Source organism: Xyrauchen texanus, chromosome 3, assembly GCF_025860055.1.
Source record: "Xyrauchen texanus isolate HMW12.3.18 chromosome 3, RBS_HiC_50CHRs, whole genome shotgun sequence".
Lineage (NCBI taxonomy): Eukaryota > Metazoa > Chordata > Actinopteri > Cypriniformes > Catostomidae > Xyrauchen > Xyrauchen texanus.
This window is the reverse complement of record NC_068278.1, coordinates 55530194-55548930: the sequence shown is the minus strand read 5'-3', so window position 1 is coordinate 55548930 and position 18737 is coordinate 55530194. Positions and strand designations below refer to the sequence as shown.

The 18737-nt window shown below is 37.2% G+C and overlaps 1 protein-coding gene across 1 annotated transcript; it reads left to right on the top strand.

Moving 5' to 3' along the window:
• Positions 1-1215: 1215 nt before the first annotated feature.
• On the top strand, positions 1216-17033 carry agpat9l (1-acylglycerol-3-phosphate O-acyltransferase 9, like). Its single transcript, XM_052111511.1, has 13 exons — positions 1216-2749; positions 3060-3242; positions 4443-4509; positions 7400-7694; positions 9121-9195; positions 10780-10869; positions 11048-11141; positions 11246-11361; positions 12282-12337; positions 12486-12571; positions 13455-13583; positions 13729-13808; positions 15585-17033. The coding sequence occupies exons 2-13, from the start codon at positions 3099-3101 to the stop codon at positions 15682-15684; spliced, it is 1332 nt and encodes a 443-aa protein (XP_051967471.1). The 5' UTR covers positions 1216-2749; positions 3060-3098; the 3' UTR covers positions 15685-17033.
• Positions 17034-18737: the final 1704 nt, after the last annotated feature.

The window sequence follows — 18737 nt, the reverse complement described above, 5'->3', positions numbered from 1 at the left end:
CCGTAGCCTGGAGAGGATTGTCAGGAAAAGGCCATTCAAATGTGTGGGGGAGCTTCACAAGGAGTGGACTGAGGCCGGAGTTACTGCATCAAGAGCCACCACACACAGACGGGTCCTGGACATGGGCTTCAAATGTCAAACGTCTTACCTGGGCTAAAGAAAAAAAGAACTGGTCTGTTGCTCAGTGGTCCAAAGTCCTCTTTTCTGATGAGAGTAAATTTTGCATCTCATTTGGAAACCAAGGTCCCAGAGTCTGGAGTAAGAATGGAGAGGCACACAATCCAAGATGCTTGAAGTCCAGTGTGAAGTTTCCACAGTCTGTGTTGGTTTGGGGAGCCATGTCATCGGCTGGTGTTGGTCCACTGTGCTTTATTATGTCCAGAGTCAACGCAGCCGTCTACCGGGACATTTTAGAGCACTTCATGCTTCCTTCAGCAGACAAGCTTTATGGAGATGCTGACTTCATTTTCCAGCAGGACTTGGCACCTGCCCACACTGCCAAAAGTACCAAAACCTGGTTCAGTGACCATGGTATTACTGTGCTTGATTGGCCAGCAAACTCGCTTGACCTGAACCCCATAGAGAATCTATGGGGCATTGCCAAGAGAAAGATGAGAGACATGAGACCAAACAATGCAGAAGAGCTGAAGGCCGCTATTGAAGCATCTTGGTCTTCCATAACACCTCAGCAGTGCCACAGGCTGATAGCATCCATGCCACGCTGCATTGAGGCAGTAATTAATGCAAAAGGGGCCCAAACCAAGTACTGAGTACATATGCATGATTATACTTTTCAGAGGGCCGACATTTCTGTATTTAAAATCCTTTTTTTTTTTTATTGATTTCAAGTAATATTCTAATTTTCTGAGATTCTGAATTTGGGGTTTTCATAAGCTGTAAGCCATAATCATCAAAATTATATCAAATAAAGGCTTGAAATATCTTACTTTGCTTGTAATGAGTCTATATAATATATTAGTTTCACCTTTTAAGTTGAATTACTGAAATTAATGAACTTTTGCACGATATTCTAATTTTTCGAGTTTCACCTGTATATATATATATATATATACATAGTACTGTGCAAATGTTTAAGTGAGGATTTCTTAAAAAGAAAATTATTACATAAATAATTTTCATTTATCAGTTAACATCATACAAAGTCCAGTAAACAGAAAAATAGCTAAATCAATATCTTGGTGTGAACACCTTTGCCTTAAAAACAGCACCAATTCTCCTACTTACACCTGGACACAGTTTTTCTTGGCAGATGGGATGTTCCAAGCGTCTTTGGGAATTCATCACAGTTATTTTATTTATTTAGGCTGTCTCAATTACTTCTGTTTCTTCATGTAATCTCAGACAGACTCAGTGTTCAGTGGGGGGGCTCTGTGAGGGCCATGCCATCTGTTGCAGGGCTCCCTGTTCTTCTATTCTATTCTTATTTGCAAAAGTAATGTTTGGGAGTCTAACATTTATATTTCATATTGACACACTAAAGCTGAAGATATAAATAACCATCTTAAGACAAATGTTTTTGTGAAACACATTATGTGCCTAAGACTTTTGCACAGTAATGGGTGTGTATAAAGTAAAAGTAAAGTAAAAAAAAAAGTAAGTAAAGTGTGTGCCCTATGGAATTAGCTGATTTTCTGCATTAATTGGTCATAAAATGTGATCTCATTTTCATCAGTCACAAGTATAGACAAAATAATGTGCTCCAGCAAACTACACACACAATATTACAATATTTCATGTCTATATTGAAAACATTCCATTAATCATTCTCTGTGCTTTGGAAAAGTAAGTGAACTCTTGGATTTAACAACTGGGCGATCCTTTTTAATTCATGAATTACCATTAATGTCATGTCATTAATTATTAATAATAATAAGGCAGAGGCTAGTTGCACTAAGTATAAATAGTTTTACAGATACTATTTGCACCCCTAATTAAATACTAACACGGCATGCAGTGTGTTTATTGAGGGTCCCACAGACACCCTACACCAACCTATCACTGCGAGGAAGTCAACCATTATATTCATTTTATTTATTATTATGAGTAGTATTATTGAAAATTTCCAAGAGTGGAGACAGGAAACGGGATGGGGAAAACTGGGTCAAAACGAGGATTAGAACCCAGGTCGTCCATATAGAAAAAGCACATTAATGCCATCTTATCACACCAAGCCAATGTAGAGGCATATTAAGGGCAGTTTGTCTTTGTTTACTTTATTTATTTGTTTTGTTTCAGTGCAAATAGCCACACTATGTGGCAGGTATTCACTCCTAGTGCAAATAATCACTCTATGATAATGATGTTCATAATAATAATGCTATATTAGTGATATTATTGAAGTGTCTAATGCTTTCCATCACGAATACGCTGAGATGCGAGCAAACAAAGCACAGGCGAAAGCATCTTAACAGAATGCGCATGCGCGAGAAGTTGACGAGAGGGATCCCATTTAGACACGACCTCGCAGAAGTCCACTTCACAGCTACTCCTCAAGATGGCACTGTTTTCTGTTTTTGTTGATGAACTTTGCTCTACATTAACAGGTCTAGATGTCTCAAGCGCTGTTATTTTCGCAATCATTTTGCGTCAAGTCTGCAGAAGTGTCTTATCCGGACTTTTAAACTCTCGAAGTTAAAGTAACCATCATGGTGCGGGTTAAAGGAGTATGACGGTGTGGAGCTTTCTTTAGTTTTTGCCTTCCAGTGCTGCTGTCTTTCAATGAAACTGGGTGAGTTTCTTTTTGTTCTGTTCCTTTTGAAGAGAAAGAAAGAAAGAAATTCTGGTCAGTTTGATTGTGTGACTTATATGGCTTAAACTCCATGTTGCATTGACTGATATGAGCTTGGAAAAGTTCCATTTAGATTTTTAGAACCATATAAAATCACCAGAATTCCAAAGTGTTTCTGTTTTAATTTGGGTTCTTTTTAAAAATTAAGCATGCTAAATATTGCTGTTGATTTCATAATTTATTATAAAACAGACTGATTCCATAAGTTTCTCAAATGTAAACTCATACAGTCTCATTCACTATTCTCTAGTGTGAAGTGTATATAGCGTGAAAGCAGTCTGGAACAATAATGGAGGGGTTTTGGACTGTAGCACTCCCTGTACTGAAGGTTTGGTTCAATAGTTTGGTGGTCTTGATTATGCTGCCTGCCATGTTTGGCATCTCTCTTGGCATCACAGAGGCCTACATGAAGATTCTGATCAAAACGCTGGAGGTACGTAATACTTACAGATTTGTATTTAATTATTTTTTTAATAAAGATTTTAGATACACATTTGTCTAAATGTCAGTGGTATTTTCAGTGCTGTAACTAGTTGCCATTTTTTTTTTACAAATCTAAATTTTTAACCCTTTTAGCTTTTATACTGTTCACTTAATAGTCCTGCAGTATGACCAGCATTTTATACATGTTTACGATTTATACATGTTTACGATTAAATACATGTTTCATCAAATCTCATTCAGCATCATTTGTGACAAAATGTTATTATCACAAAAAAATAATTCCAACTCATCCCTCCTTTTCTTCAAAAAAAAGGAAAAATAGCTAAAATCGAGGTTTCAATGAGTCACTTACAATGGAAGTGAATGGGGGCCAATATTTTTGAGGGTTTAAGGGCAGAAATGTGAAGCTTATAAGTTTATAAAAGCACTTACATTAATGCTTCTGTTATTATTTGAGCTGTAAAGTTCTTTAAATCGTAGTTTGTGCAGTTTATTTACGTTGTCGTGGCAACGAAGTTGTAAAATTGTATATAACCTTTCACAGAGAAGGTCAGTAAGAAATGTTATCACACCAAAATCATGTTAACACCCATATTGTTTATGTCTTGTGGCTATACATTTGAAAAAGTGAGTATGTTAACGTTTACAGATTGGCCCCCATTCACTTCCATTGTACGTGCCTTACTGTAACCCAAATGTTAGCTTAGAAAAGGAGAGACAAGTCAAAATTAATTTCAGTGGCAATCTACGTTCTGCCCAGGAGCTGTCAATTGAGCTTAAGTGGCATTGAACCCGAATTATTCCTTTGACTGCACTAAAATTCCATATAGTCTCTTTAAGTAGTATGAAGTCATAAAAACTGAATACATAATAATTATACAAGAGTATTTGTTTAAAATTGTTTCAGATGAAGTGTAGCATCAACTACCCAGATACACAATTAACAATTGCACACACTTACCGAAGGGAAGTTAAACAATTTACTGACCAAATGTGGCATAATCATATGGTTTATGTTTCTAATTTGGAAACACGTTGTCATCACAATGTGGTATGTATTGACCTTTATAAATGTGTTACCCTTAATAAAAAGTGTCCCTTAATAATTGTGATTTATTATGCATGCTAAAGCAAAGTCTAGGAACAAAGGAATATCTTATATCTTATGCTTATCATGTTGTATTTGCAGTGGGCAACACACAGAATCCAGAGGGCGAGTAGAGCAGAGGAAATACTTAAACATTCATCATCTAATAGTGAGTTTACACACACACTTCTGGACCCACATGATAATGTACAGTCAGCTGGTGATTATCGCAGAATAAACCCTGATCACGGCTTGGATTGCAGCGGTTTCACGGTATACCACGGTATGAAAATTGACAGTTTTCATACCATGTACATTTGCTTATTTATGGTATTCAGAAAGAAAATGCAACAGTCAGACTTGTCAATTTACGCCACACCCACACATGCAGCGGAGAAAATGTCAGAGGGAAGCGAGGGGTTCTGACATAAGTGACTGTGTGTGAGTTAAAGCAGTGTTTCTCAACTGAGGACCGCAGGGAAAGAACAATGTCATGGTTCTCCCATTGAAGATATTTTGGTGGCCGCACAAGTTAAGCCTATTTATGACTGCCGAGGCAGATTTAATGATAATCTCGCAATCAGCTAAAGGCTTCACATCTGCACTTTTGTATCTCTCTGGCGCGCGTGCAACAACCGGGCTTCCCTCGATATTGCGAAGCACAGACCTCAAAACTAATATGACCAATTTCAATTCTAGTGAGAATTTTCTAGTTTAAAGCGTTACGGAGAAAGTCAAGTCAAACCCATCAAACAGGTAGAATCTATTAGGCCTTATTTTATATCAACAGTGGCAGTTGTAGTTAAAGTTTCCAGATGTGTTTCAGCTAGTACTTATTTTTTCATAAATACTATAATTTATTAATATTATTACTATATTTAAGACTAGCTACAATGACCTAACCATGGTAATGAGGAGCCTTTCCTCCTGTGTAATATGTATGTTCTGTTTGAATTACCGGTATGTTTGAAACAGATGGGGTAATAAAGGGCTCATATAAGTAAATATGCTCTTCAATTGTAGATTTTGTTGTTGACGTCATTAACAAAAATAATGTCACTTGATCCTTGTACTTGAAAAACCATGAACTAAACTATGCAACATAACAGGAAATGCAACCCAGGATACAGTAAATACAGGTTTTGTTTTTTCTATGGTGGGTCGCCACTTGATGTCCAATGTAAAATCTGTCCTGAAGCAAAACCAGTTAAGAACCATTGAGTTAAAGGGACAGGCTGGAGCAGTCTGTGACTGCACTGTCGTGCACCTACAGTATATGTTAATTGTTAATAATCATAGGACATTACTTTAAGAGCCTTTGTCTTTTCTACACTGTTTCTAAGTTTATTTTAAAAGCATACAGCATATAGTCTGGCTAGTTGATGGCTGTTTCTCTCTGGATAAGATAAGTAATGTGGAGTTTTGATGTAGTTATATGACAAAGGTTGTGTTCTCACTTAGTCTTGGAATGGAGAGTGGATAGGAAGCCTGTCTTTCTTCTCAAGCAATCACACATTAAACAATGATGAAAGCCTTTTACTGTCTAACTCTCACACACTGTAAGTGGACTTTACCCCCATCTTTATCAGTTACACCCTTCTTTAGATTTATAAATGCTCTTTATCAATACCCCACTGATTTTCACTGATTAATCAACATCTTCTGCTGATTAAAAAATGACTGATTATACTCTATAACTGGTAATAATGCCTCTTACTAAAGTGCCAGTTTCTTGAGACAGCCCAGAAAGCCTGAGTACATAATCTGTGTTTATGTAATATTCAATTACCTTTTTTATCCTTAGCCTCTTCTAGGGAGAGTAGCCACAGTACTATATTGTCTCCTTTTATAGACAGTTTGTCTAACTGTGGACAGATGAAGATCTAAGCTCTTCGAGATAACTTTATAACCCTTTCCAGCTTTATGCAACGCAACAATGCTTGATCGTAGGTCTTCTGAGAACTCCACGTCAGAAGATGCTTCTTGTGAATAGCAAACTCAAAATGTTAGACTGCGTTTTATAAGGCAGAGTATGTCTAACCCACACCTCCAATCTCATTTCATTGATTGGATGCCAACTCCTGGCTTTTATTAGCTTTTGTTGACGTCATTAGCCTAGGGGTTCACAAACTTTTACCAACACGCACTGTGAATATTTGATTGATGTATTCAATATGTACAAGAACAATACAGTAATTTGTGTGCTATTAGTTAAAACAAGTTGTGTTTGTTCATTATTGTAACTTCAAACCAGATTTGAAGACAAATTTGTGCGTAAATGTAAGGGTTCACATACTTTTTCTTGCCACTGTAGTTACACAAGAATGCTATACTTCACCTAGAAATCTTAAATTCTTGCACACATTTTCCAAAATATAAAATACTACATTAATTGAGATCCTTAATGGAATGTTTGTACTTTTAACCCTCATTTTTGACCCGGGACAGGTAAAGAACATGTTAAAAGTACTGCTTAGTTTTTGGTACTAGAACCAAAAGTTGTGAATTTGTCAAGAACATCAAAATAAAATAGAAATGTCTTCTTTTTTTTTTCATATAATTGTTTAAGAGAAATAACGATTTAAAACAAATTGTTCCTTACATTGACTGAATGGGTCAATATTTACCTGTATTCCTATGTTAATACATATCTATATTTACCCTATCATTACACACTTTGGGACCATGATAAAACAGATTTTCATTAAGGGTCTTTAGTGCCGTTGTACACTAATCAAGAATTTATACATTTTTAATGGTTTTCAATACGGGTCAAAAATGACCCGTATTGGAAAAGGAGGGTGCAGATTTGTAAGACAATACGAGTGTTAAAAAATGTATCTGCCACACCGCAATACTGTTAAAACAAAAATGATGTAAAAATAGTGAAATACTAAAAAACAGAAATGTATAAATTTACCGAAAATACACACGTTTTAATATTGATATGTATGTCAAATACTACAGCGAACAATGACCTGGTTATAGCATATTGGACCTTAATTTATGTACACAAATTTAAGCTGTTTATTCCAGTCTTTGTTCTATGTGTCACTCAGGTTTAATTCAGCGGAATGATTCCTCTTTGGAGCAGGAGATTGAGGATCTGCGGCGAAACAGGCCAAAGTCAGCCGAGCGTGGAGACTTTACTCTGAGCGATGTACTCTACTTTACCAGGAAAGGGATTGAGAGCATAGTGGAAGATGATGTCACACAGAGGTTCACTTCAGAGGAACTGGTGTCCTGGAACCTTCTAACCAGAACCAACAACAACTTCCAATACATCTCTCTCAGGCTCACCATACTGTGGGGGGTTGGTGTTGTCGTGAGATACTGCATACTGCTTCCACTAAGGTAGAGGAATTCAGTTCAATCATATTTTAATAGCCTTATCTATTGGTGATTTTCAATGCTTTAGTCTTTTGTTGGCTATGTATTAGTGAGATAGGTATTCATTTCAAACCTTAAAGGTGCTGTAAGCTAATTTAGCCATTCTAACTTTCACTATACGGAGCCATTGATTTATCCACGGCCTTTCTTTCCAAAACACCACACAGAGACCGTTAATAACCGACACAAAGCATGTTCCCAGTAGCGAAATTGAGCCCTCAACTGACAAATTATGTCAGAATATGGCATTAAGGCCATAATTCGCTGCAACTACAACACTATTAAAACCGTGGCCCGCGGTCACATTTTTAGTTGCCATTTACAAAGTCTAGTGATGTCACAGAGACCAGTCAGATATCTCAGGACACTTATTTCATTAATATCTTTCAGGGAGTTGGACATTTTTTTGCATGAAAAAATAGCTTACAGCACCTTTAATGGTTGTGAAAAGTCTTTTTTAAACCCATTTTCAGATTAAAAGAATAGTTCACCCAAAAATAAAAACAATTCTGTAATAATTTACGCACCCTTATGTCATTCCAAACCTGTATGAATTTATTTCTTACGTGGAATGCAAAAGAAAACGTTTTGACTAATGTTTATGTTGCTATTTTCTTTAGTGACCAGGGGCTGTCTAGCTCCAAAAAGCACCCTAAAATGTTGCGCACATCAAGAAAGATTATGAGACATGCGAGAATCAATTTAATTTGGCATCATTGTCGTCAAAATAGCCACATTTGAATCTACATGGACACAAATGAGATTTGCGAGACATACTAGGGAAATATAGTGCATGAGTCATAATGAGTATTTTTACAGTGGTTTTTGAACTTTTTTGGAGCCTAATAGCCCATGGTCATTGTATGCTTTTGTTGTATGTGCTTTCATTTCTTTGTACTAAAGAAGGTAAGTCATACGGGCTCAGAATGACATTAGGCTGAGTAAATGATGTACGAATTTTCAATGTTGCATCGCTTGTTCCATAAAATTTACAATCATCGATTTATTTTTCTCCCCAATTTGGAATGCCCAATTCCCAATGCGCGCTCAGTCCACGTGGTGGTGTAGTGACTAGCCTCAATCTGGGTCATGCAATTCTCCGTGGCATCCATGCACAACTCACCACACTGAGAGCGAGAACCACATTATAGCGACCATGAAGAGGTTACCACATGTGACTCTACCTTCCCTAGCAACCGGGCCAATTTGGTTGCTTAGGAGACCTGGCTGGAGTCACTCAGCATGCCCTGGATTCTAACTCACGTCTCCAGGGGTGGCAGTCAGCGTCTTTACTTGCTGAGCTACCCAGACCCTCATTAATCTCCCAACTTCCCAAGTAATTATTTTCACTGAGACATCTGTGTATCTGTGTTTTTGTGTCTGTCTCTAGGGTTACACTGGCAACTATAGGACTAAGCTGGTTGGTGATTGGCACAACGCTGGTGGGTTTCCTTCCTAACTGCAGGTAAGACTTTATTTATAGTGCTGGGCATTGATACAGATTTCCCGATTAGTTTCAGATTCACAATTTCTCGATTTGATTCGATATCAGTTCATATGTTTTTTTCTTTATTGGTTTTAACGCTGTTAAATAAAATAAGCAGATATAAACTAATTTCCTATTGCCCATTTCATTTTCTATTTAAAAAGGAATAAATGAGATTGGGGGGAAAGGCTCAATTTTAGTTTTCCTTCAGTGTTTAAAAAATTAATTTACACCTTGAATATTTGATATGCACATGTGAGCGGCACTGAAACGCCCCTTTTATCTGATTGGTCAACTTGCCCCATCTTCTGTATCCTACTGCCTTCAGCTGGAATTGGAGTTGAGATCGCTCTGCAAATTTGTCTCAATTTTCATTAAATATTGTCCCGAACCACCACTAACTGTAAACTATGCATGCCATATGTATTAGAATCTTGCTGCTTGGCACATCATGGTGTTGTTGCGAGAGATCACAAGCCACATCACTTGGCCATATGCTGACTTGGAGCTGGTCTATTTTATATTATTTTTATTTATAATAACATTGTATTATTTTGTAGTGAGTGTATTGCAGTCCGATTGATAAATGTAATTTAAAAAAGTTGCGTCACTTTGTATAAAAGCCCCACAATTTGAGTTAACACAAGTTAATATATTTTTTTACATTTAATAATATATTTACTAAATGTTCATCCAGGCTGAGGCAAATACATCGGCAGCACACTCTATCAGCAATCTACGGCTTGCAGAAATTAATATTGCACTTATGGAGATGGGGTGAATAGACATCCCAATAACAGGGACAGTCCTGATTTTACACGCCGTGTCCCACGTCCCGACGGACCAGTTAGGACGCCTGACAAATTTGCAGAACAGTCCCAACTCTAATTCTGGCTGATAGGATTAAGGCAGTACAGAAGTCAGGGCGGGTTGACCAATCAGATAAAAGGGGCATTTCAGTGCCGCTCACATGTGCATATCAAATTTTCAAGCAGTAAATAATTTTTTTTAAACAATGAAAGAAAATGAAAATCAAGCCATTTTCCACTTTCTCTTCATACATTTTTAAATAGAAAATGAAATAGTCAAGAGAAAATTAATTTGTATCTGCTTCTTCTATTCATCAGTGTTAAAACCAATAAAGAAGAAACCGCATTTTAAATTTTTGGGTTTATAAAGTAAAAAATAATGGATGCAAAATACACAGAATGTACAGTTGTAATGTCCCTTTTCCTTAAATATTAAAATGAATTCTCTCCCAACTAAGGCTGTTAATTATACAGGGGAGTTCCTAACTATGTACATTGCGAAAATATTACATTTACGAATTAATTTTTTTTCCATTCTTTTCTGCACAAACATACTTTCTATATAAATTTGTCTAATTCTATATTGCACTGTTTTCACAAATCTCTGTGCTATTTGCCCAACGCAGTTAACATTGTCCTATTACCGCCCAAGGAAAACAGGCGGTAAACTGAAATTGACTGGTATGTTCAGTAGATGTTAGTCATCAGTCTTCTTTATTCATTATTATACTCATGAACGCTCCTTTCTTTGCAGAGTAAAGGGTTGGTTAAGTGACCTGGTCCACTTGATGTGCTACCGAATCCTTGCAAGATCCCTTTCAGCCACAATTCACTACCACAACAAGTGAGTTTACTTCCAAAATCGTAATGAGCCGCCTTGCTTTCTAATGTCTGCCAGTGATGGGATAGCTACTTTAAAATTACTCATAATTTAAAGCAATTCAACAATAGTCAAGCTACTAACAGAAAGTAAATAGAGAGAGTTTTAGAGTCTAACTGTGAGACACTAATTCCATTTTCAGACTGAACAAACCTAAGAAAGGTGGAATTTGTGTGGCTAATCACACTTCGCCAATTGACGTTGTTATTCTGGCTAATCACGGCTGTTATGCCATGGTAAGTGAGAACGAATTTACCCTCTAGTCCCAAAAGAATTAATACTGTCTCTTCCAGAGATTGTTAACAAGCCCGGGTGTGACTGTTTGTATCTGTCTAATCAGGTCGGGCAGGTTCATGGTGGTTTAATGGGAGTCCTCCAGCGAGCAATGGAGCGGTCTTGCCCTCACATCTGGTTTGAGAGAGCAGAAATGAGAGACCGCCACCTAGTGACTCAGAGGTAAAACACCAATCATAATGCTCTGTTATTGCTAGATTATTATTAGGCACTACAGAAAAATTAAAACAATAATTTTTATGATGGTTTTCAAAGGCCATGTCTTTCTTTTTTGAAAAAATCTAAGCTGATTTCATACAGAAAGCTTGTAATTTCTTGACATACTTGGTTGTACAGAATACCTTGCTGTTGCATGCTAGGTCATGTCTGTCTGAGTCAGCTGCTATGTGCCTCACAGCACTCACAGAAACACGCTTATTTAAAAACAACACACACTGTTCTGACATGCAATTGGACTGATATTTAGGACAAAAGCAGCATTGGAAATTACATAACACAGGGACACACAAATATTAATGCATACTTTGTAATATATAAAGATTGTATTTATTCTTAGTTATTGTATCTGTTGCAAGCAGCAGTTTTAATGAGCGTTTCCGCCTCATACTTGCTCAGAATTGAGTGCTAGCATACTACCTACTGCATTCTGTGGAGTATATACTGCATACTGTCTATTTTAAAAAAGCTTGTGAAAAGTATTCAGTATGTTACAGTAAATGTAAAAGTAGTATTCTATATATTTGTCAAATGACCTCACTAGGTTGCATGTATAATTCAGTTAGTGTTGTCTTGCAAACATTTTAAATACAATTATTTTGTGTAAAAATGTACTCTTGGCAGAGTAATCAAATAATCAAACAAAACAAGACATTTTTAATACATTAAAATGCATTGCTGATATTACTTGCATTGCACTGTGCTTGCACAGTATTCAGTGCAGAGTGCTCTGTTGTATGCTGCATATTTTGCAATACATCTTGCACACTGCAATAATAGTATGAGAAGTATGTATGTATTCTAATGCTATTAGCATGCCATACTGATAACACTGTTCATTTGTCTTTGTTTCTCCATGTTCACAGGCTAAGAGATCATGCAAATGATAAAACAAAGCTTCCAATACTCATATTCCCTGAAGGTAAGAGCATTATATCAATGAGAAACACATCGAAAGTTTCAGTCGTATCTCAGATCCTGCTATACTACATTTCTCAGTGGTTGATGTAGGACTCTTAAAAGTATCTGAATTTTGAAAATCAAATGCTTGCACCTGGTTGTCCCCGCAGGAACATGCATCAACAATACATCAGTAATGATGTTTAAGAAGGGAAGTTTTGAAATTGGAGGAACTATTTACCCTGTGGCTATAAAGGTAAAATGTAGCTGTCTTTTGTGTGCGTTAGTAATTAGTGAAACGAATAGCATTAAAATGTATTGACTTAAAATAAATGCTAAAAATGACATACTAGGTATAAACATTTCTTGAAAACTATATTGTGGTAAATGCAAACAGCGTCTACTCAAAGTGTATAATTCTCTCATAATTTACTCACCGTCATGCAGACTTTCTTTCCTCTGTAGACCACAAACAAAGATATTTTGAGAGATGTAGAAGGTGTTTTTTATATTCCATACAATATCAATTGGGTCCAGAACTCAAAAGTAATCCACATGACTCGAGTGGTTTAATCCATGTCTTCTGAAGCGATATGATAGCTTTGGGTGTGAAACAAAGCAAAAAGTCTGTCCTTATTCACCAAAACTCTTCACTTCGCCCAGCTTTCCTGTGCACATTCACGAGGTTCATGTTCGTGAAGATTTTTGGTGAATAAGGCCTGAATTTTTGCTTCGTTTCTTACTCATATTACTAAAACATGGATTTAACCACTCGAGTCATATGCTGCATTGATTACCTTTATGTTGTCTATATGTCATTTTTGGAGCTTGAAAGTATTGGACCCCATTGGCTTGTATGGACAAAAACACCTCAAACATCCTTCAAAATATCTTTGTTTGCTTTCTGCAGAAGACAGGAAGTTGGCATGAGGGTGAGTAAATGATTAGAGAATTATCAGTTTTGGGTGAACTATTTCTTTTAAAGTGCAAGTAACTTTTTTGTGCACCTAAAGGAATTATATGTACTTTTGAATTTTATTAAAATTATGTAAACAACCATTTAAACAAAATAAGTGTGGTGTTGCTGTTAACAGCTCTTGCTATGACCCTCATGTACTGTCTATGTGCATAATTTGCAGTATGATCCCCAGTTTGGAGATGCATTTTGGAACAGTAGTAAATATAGCATGGTGAGCTATTTGCTGAGAATGATGACGAGCTGGGCCATAGTATGTAACGTCTGGTATCTGCCTCCCATGATACATAAGGTAAGAACCAATGCAGACAATTTTGCTACCTTTGCCCTGTAGTTGTATCTGTCTGTTTGCATGGCATTTCAAGTTGATTGAGAAATATAACTTCATGCTTGTATGGTTGATTACACTCACACTGACTCATTTCCTGTGTACAAAGGAAGGAGAAGAGGCTGTGCAGTTTGCCAACCGAGTGAAATCAGCTATTGCACTACAAGGGGGATTAGTGGACCTGGCCTGGTACGTAAATTACTTATTTTAGTAATGTCTTAGTATGACAGTGTGGTGAGCAGGGCAGAGCCGAGCGGCTTCTGGGCAGAGCGAGTCCGGGAAGATAAGTGGTGAATGACTTCCACCCGCGCACCACACTGGCCTCGCATTCCAGCGAGGGGAGGTGGGAGTGTTTAAGGAGAAGAGACAGCGGCAGATGGGAGAGAGATGTACGAAGCTTGTCTGCATCTTTGAAATTATGATTTGATGCAGCTGGCTGAAAAGCATTGCATGTTGCTGCTTCTTCATACTCTGAAAAGTGTCAATAAATGTCTATGAGTTTGTCAAGCCGGTCCCAGCTTCCTCCTTACCTTCTTAAGTGTTACAGACAGTAAGTGTAAATGACTTGATTTTTAGCTGTCCTCCTAAATCGGTTGTAATTTCTGTTCTTCTAGCAACACCAAATGGAATTGCAACATCTGAATTAAAATATTGACTGTTTTCAAATAGGTTCTCTGAACCCTCCCCTCGTCTTCCAACCAAATAGTCCCACCCAAACTGGCTGTGCTGTGTCAGGATGGTCAGGTACTCAATCAATCAGAGGAATTTTTTAATAGTGCCACTATCAAACTATTCCTCTGATTGTTTGAGTCACAGAGGGGGAATTCACTATCCAATGATCCATCCATCCATCTAACAATCTATTCATCCATCCATCTATCTTTCAATCCATCCATCCATTCATCCATCCATCTATGAATCATCCATCTATCAGTCAATCTATCCATCCATCTATCAATCTATTATCCATTCATCTATCATCCATCCATCCATCTATCTTTCAATTCATCCATCCATCTATGAATCATCCATCTATCAATCTATCCATCTGTCATCCATCCATCCATCTATCTTTCAATCCATCTATTCATCCATCCATCTATGAATCATCCATCTATCAGTCAATCTATCCATCTATCATCCATCCATCCATCTATCTTTCAATCCATCCATTCATCCATCCATCTATCAGTCAATCTATCCATCCATCTATTAATCTATCCATCTATCATCCATCCATCTATCATCCATCCATCCATCCATCTATCAGTCAATCTATCCATCCATCTATCAATCTATCCATCTATCATCCATCCATCTAACAATCTATTCATCCATCCATCTATCTTTCAATCCATCCATCTATGAATCATCCATCTATCAGTCAATCTATCCATCCGTCTATCAATCTATCCATGTATCATCCATCAATTTATCTAACCATCCACCCATCCATCCATCCATCCATCCATCCATCCATCTATCCATCCATCCATCCCACCCACCCATAGATATATCTATCTGTCTGTCTGTCTATCTATCTATCTTTCAATTCATCCATCCATCTATGAGTCAATCTATCCATCTATCATCCATTCATCTATCATCTATCTATCTATTTATCTATCTATCTATCATCTAAACTTTAACTATAAACTTTAACAATCTAGTTGCCTTAATAAAAATATTACTACATAATAAAATGTTAAGCACATACATTTTCATTAAAAGATTACATTATTAAGCAAGTTTATTAAATGTAATTCTTCTGCTAGACAATATACTGTTTATTAACCTACTTGGTCTCTAGGGGTGCCTCGCAGTGTTCTACTGTACAAAGTTGTTAAATGAACAAGTGTTTTGTATCATTGCTTTAATTATAGTGTCTAGTTTAGCACAACTGAAACACTATCAACCAATCAACATTCATTTTATAGCATGTATTTCTGTGTGTGTGTCTCATAGGGATGGGGCTCTGAAACGGGCAAGAGTGAAGGATTCATTTAAAGAGCAACAGCAGAAGATTTACAGCCACATGGTGGTGGGAGATGACAGTAGTGACTAAGACTGGACACAAACAACAATGTTTAAAGGCCATGATATTCTCGTCCACCAATCAGAGGCTCTGAAATCCCACGCCCAGGCCTCTAAGATACCAATCGATACAAATCATCCCTGAAAATCTTGTTGACAAGATTACAGCAGGCTCTATTTATTCCATGCTGCTAAAAGAGTTTTGTTTAAAGATATTTATAAATGGGAAAATATCAAATTAATTTGGTATTTATTTCTGAAATACAGGCTTGCAAATGTGATAGATCCCACATTGATATGGGCAGCTTTGCTTTTCAGAATTATTTTTGTATTTTTTTGCCAGAGAGTTAATTGTGTGAATTGATCGCATTTCTTTTTGTGGGTTCATTTTTTTTTAATTCAAAAGATGTTAAAATGTAAAGAGGACATAATTGTAAGTGCATAATTGGGGTTAATTTATTTCTCTGATCAAATTATCTTTTTTGTTTTTTAAAGTGTTGTTTTTGCCAAATATGTCTATAATATCAGGTTTATTTTAATGTGATGTTTACTTTACGACAAAAAATGTATTCTTATTTTAAAATCAGGTTCCCCACGGTCTTGAAATACCTGGAAATAGCAGGGATTTGTTTTTATTTTGTCATGGAAATGAATAAACTCTAATTACGTTATGGAAAAGTCATGGAAATTTCAATAGTCCGTGTTATTTTTTTTCTATACAGGACAGTATACAGTTATAATATATTGGCTAGTAATCGTTTTCGGTGAGTGCAGTCTCTATAAAATTGTTTAAAAAAAAAAATTCTTACCCAATTAGCATGAAAAGTCATTACAATGCATTGGTCAAAAGATGTGGGAACCTTGTAAAATATCAAAGTATGTTCATTTGCTTGCCATTTGTTTTCACTTGTCCAAACAGTAAATCTAATTATTGTCAAGAAACAACTGATAGAACAATACACAACTTTTCATTTGTCACAGAGCAATACAAGATGTAACATATTTTGCTATTTAACCTCAGTTGTTCAGAGGGGAACATATGGGGCAAATGGGGAACATAAACACACAGAATGCGTCTTTATATGTTTATTTCACACCCTCATTGTCTTTGTGTGTTTGTTTTAGAGATATTGGTGTCTTGTTGTGTTTTATGGCATGCTGGATTGTTTGTTGATGTTTCACTTATGTACCTTGTCTGTGTGCACACTTAAGAGTGTACTAGCCCTGTGTGGGTAAAATTGTGTTGTTGTGTTTATTTAAACAATTCAGTCCACAGTTCTGCTCCACAGGTGCAGTTTACAAAATTAAGTATACTGTGACAACTTAAGAAATTTTTTCTTTAAAAAAATAAATAAAAAATTCCACATCAATCTACACTCCATACCCCATAATTACAAAGCAAACAACTGATTTTGCACACCTGGATTTGGGGATTTTCTGCCATTCTTCTCTGCAGATCCTCTCAAGCGCTGTCAGATTGGATGGGGAGCGTCAGTGGACAGACATTTTCAGATCTCTCCAGTTCAAGTCCTGTCTCTGGCTGGGCCACTCAAGAACATTCACAGAATTGTCCCTAAGCCACTCTTGTGTTGTCTTGGCTGTGTGCTTCGGGTCATTGTCCTGTTGGAAGGTGAACCTTTGGCCCAGTCTGAGGTCCTGAGTGCTCTGGAGCAGGTTTTCATTAAGGATATCTCTGTATTTAGCTGCATTCAGCTTTCCTTCATTCCTGACCAGTCCCCCAGTCCCTGCCGCTGAAAAACACCCCACAGCATGATGCTACGACCACCAAGCTTCACCGTTGGGATGGTATTGTGCAGGTGATGAGCAGTGCCTGGTTTCCTCCAGACATGAAGCTTGGAATTGAGGCTGAAGAGTTCAAACTTTGTTTCATCACATTCAGTGAATACTTTAGATGCTTTTTTATGTGTCTTGCACTAAGGAGAGGCATCCGTCTAGCCACTCTGCCATAAAGCCCAGATCAGTGGAGTGTTGCAGTGATGGTTGTCCTTCTGCAAGTTTCTCCCATCTCCACACATGGAGCTCTGGAGCTCAACCAGAGTGACCATCAGGTTCTTGGTCAGCTCTCTTACCAAGGCCCTTCTCCCCCATTTGCTCAGTCCTGGTTGTTCCAAACTTCTTCCATTTAAGATTTATGTAAGCCACTGTTATTTTGGCAACCTTCAATGCAGCCCAAAAAATGTTGCAGCCTTCCCCAGATCTGTGGCTCGACACAATCCTGTCTCGGAGCTCTGCAGGCAGTTCCTTTGACCTCATGGCTTGGTTTTTGCTCTGATTTGCATTTTCAGCTGTGAGACCTTATTGTCCCATCAATTTAATTTGCCACAGGTGAACTCCAATCAAAGTGTAGAAACATCTCAAAGATGATCCAGAAAAATGGGATCAGTTGTGCAGTCAGGGCCATACCATATGCTTACTTTTTCCCAGGGCTGTTTGCATATAATGACCTCTAAGGATCAATATTTCCGTATACCCACATGATTTGCTGCTTCAGAAGTCCATAATCTACTGTCGTTAGTTTCCCTTTAACTATATTGGATACTGTTTTGTAGATCTGGAGATTCTTTGTTGTAATTGGTACATTATAACTTCAATTCTACCATTCCCCATGCCTGACAACCATTGTCTCCTCCATATACGACTGAGGGAATTCATGGAGTGAGTGGAGAGAGAGTCACCCTCACAGTGCAGCAGTATCAGGTCAAATAAATTAACAAAATATGCCAAACGTCCTGTAAAATAAGGAACCCCCCCCCCCCATATTTAACTGGATGGACATCTGAATTTCTTAATAATTTTGCTTGACCAGTATGACTAATACAATCTTTAATATGTCCCTGTAATGATGCAACATGAAGAAACCCCTGATTGCAAGACTTACTTTTAGTCTGAAGTTTAAAATTAATTCATGCAAATAAGTCTAGGCATAGAAATGCATCTTCTCTTTGACTTCAAACTCTTCAGGCAAGTTTTGTAAGTTCTCTTCTCTGGTTTGTGCACAACTGTGTTGTGTTTTCTGTTGTAAATATCGTTAGTGGTCCAATTAAATCAAAACAAAGCGGTTTC

Coding starts and splice junctions, on each gene's coding strand:
- agpat9l (XM_052111511.1), top strand. CDS start 3,099: ATGGAGGGGTTTTGGACTGTAGCACTCCCTGTACTGAAGGTTTGGTTC. Junction 7,695..9,120: donor TGCATACTGCTTCCACTAAG/GTAGAGGAATTC, acceptor GTCTGTCTCTAG/GGTTACACTGGCAACTATAG. Junction 11,142..11,245: donor ATCACGGCTGTTATGCCATG/GTAAGTGAGAAC, acceptor CTGTCTAATCAG/GTCGGGCAGGTTCATGGTGG.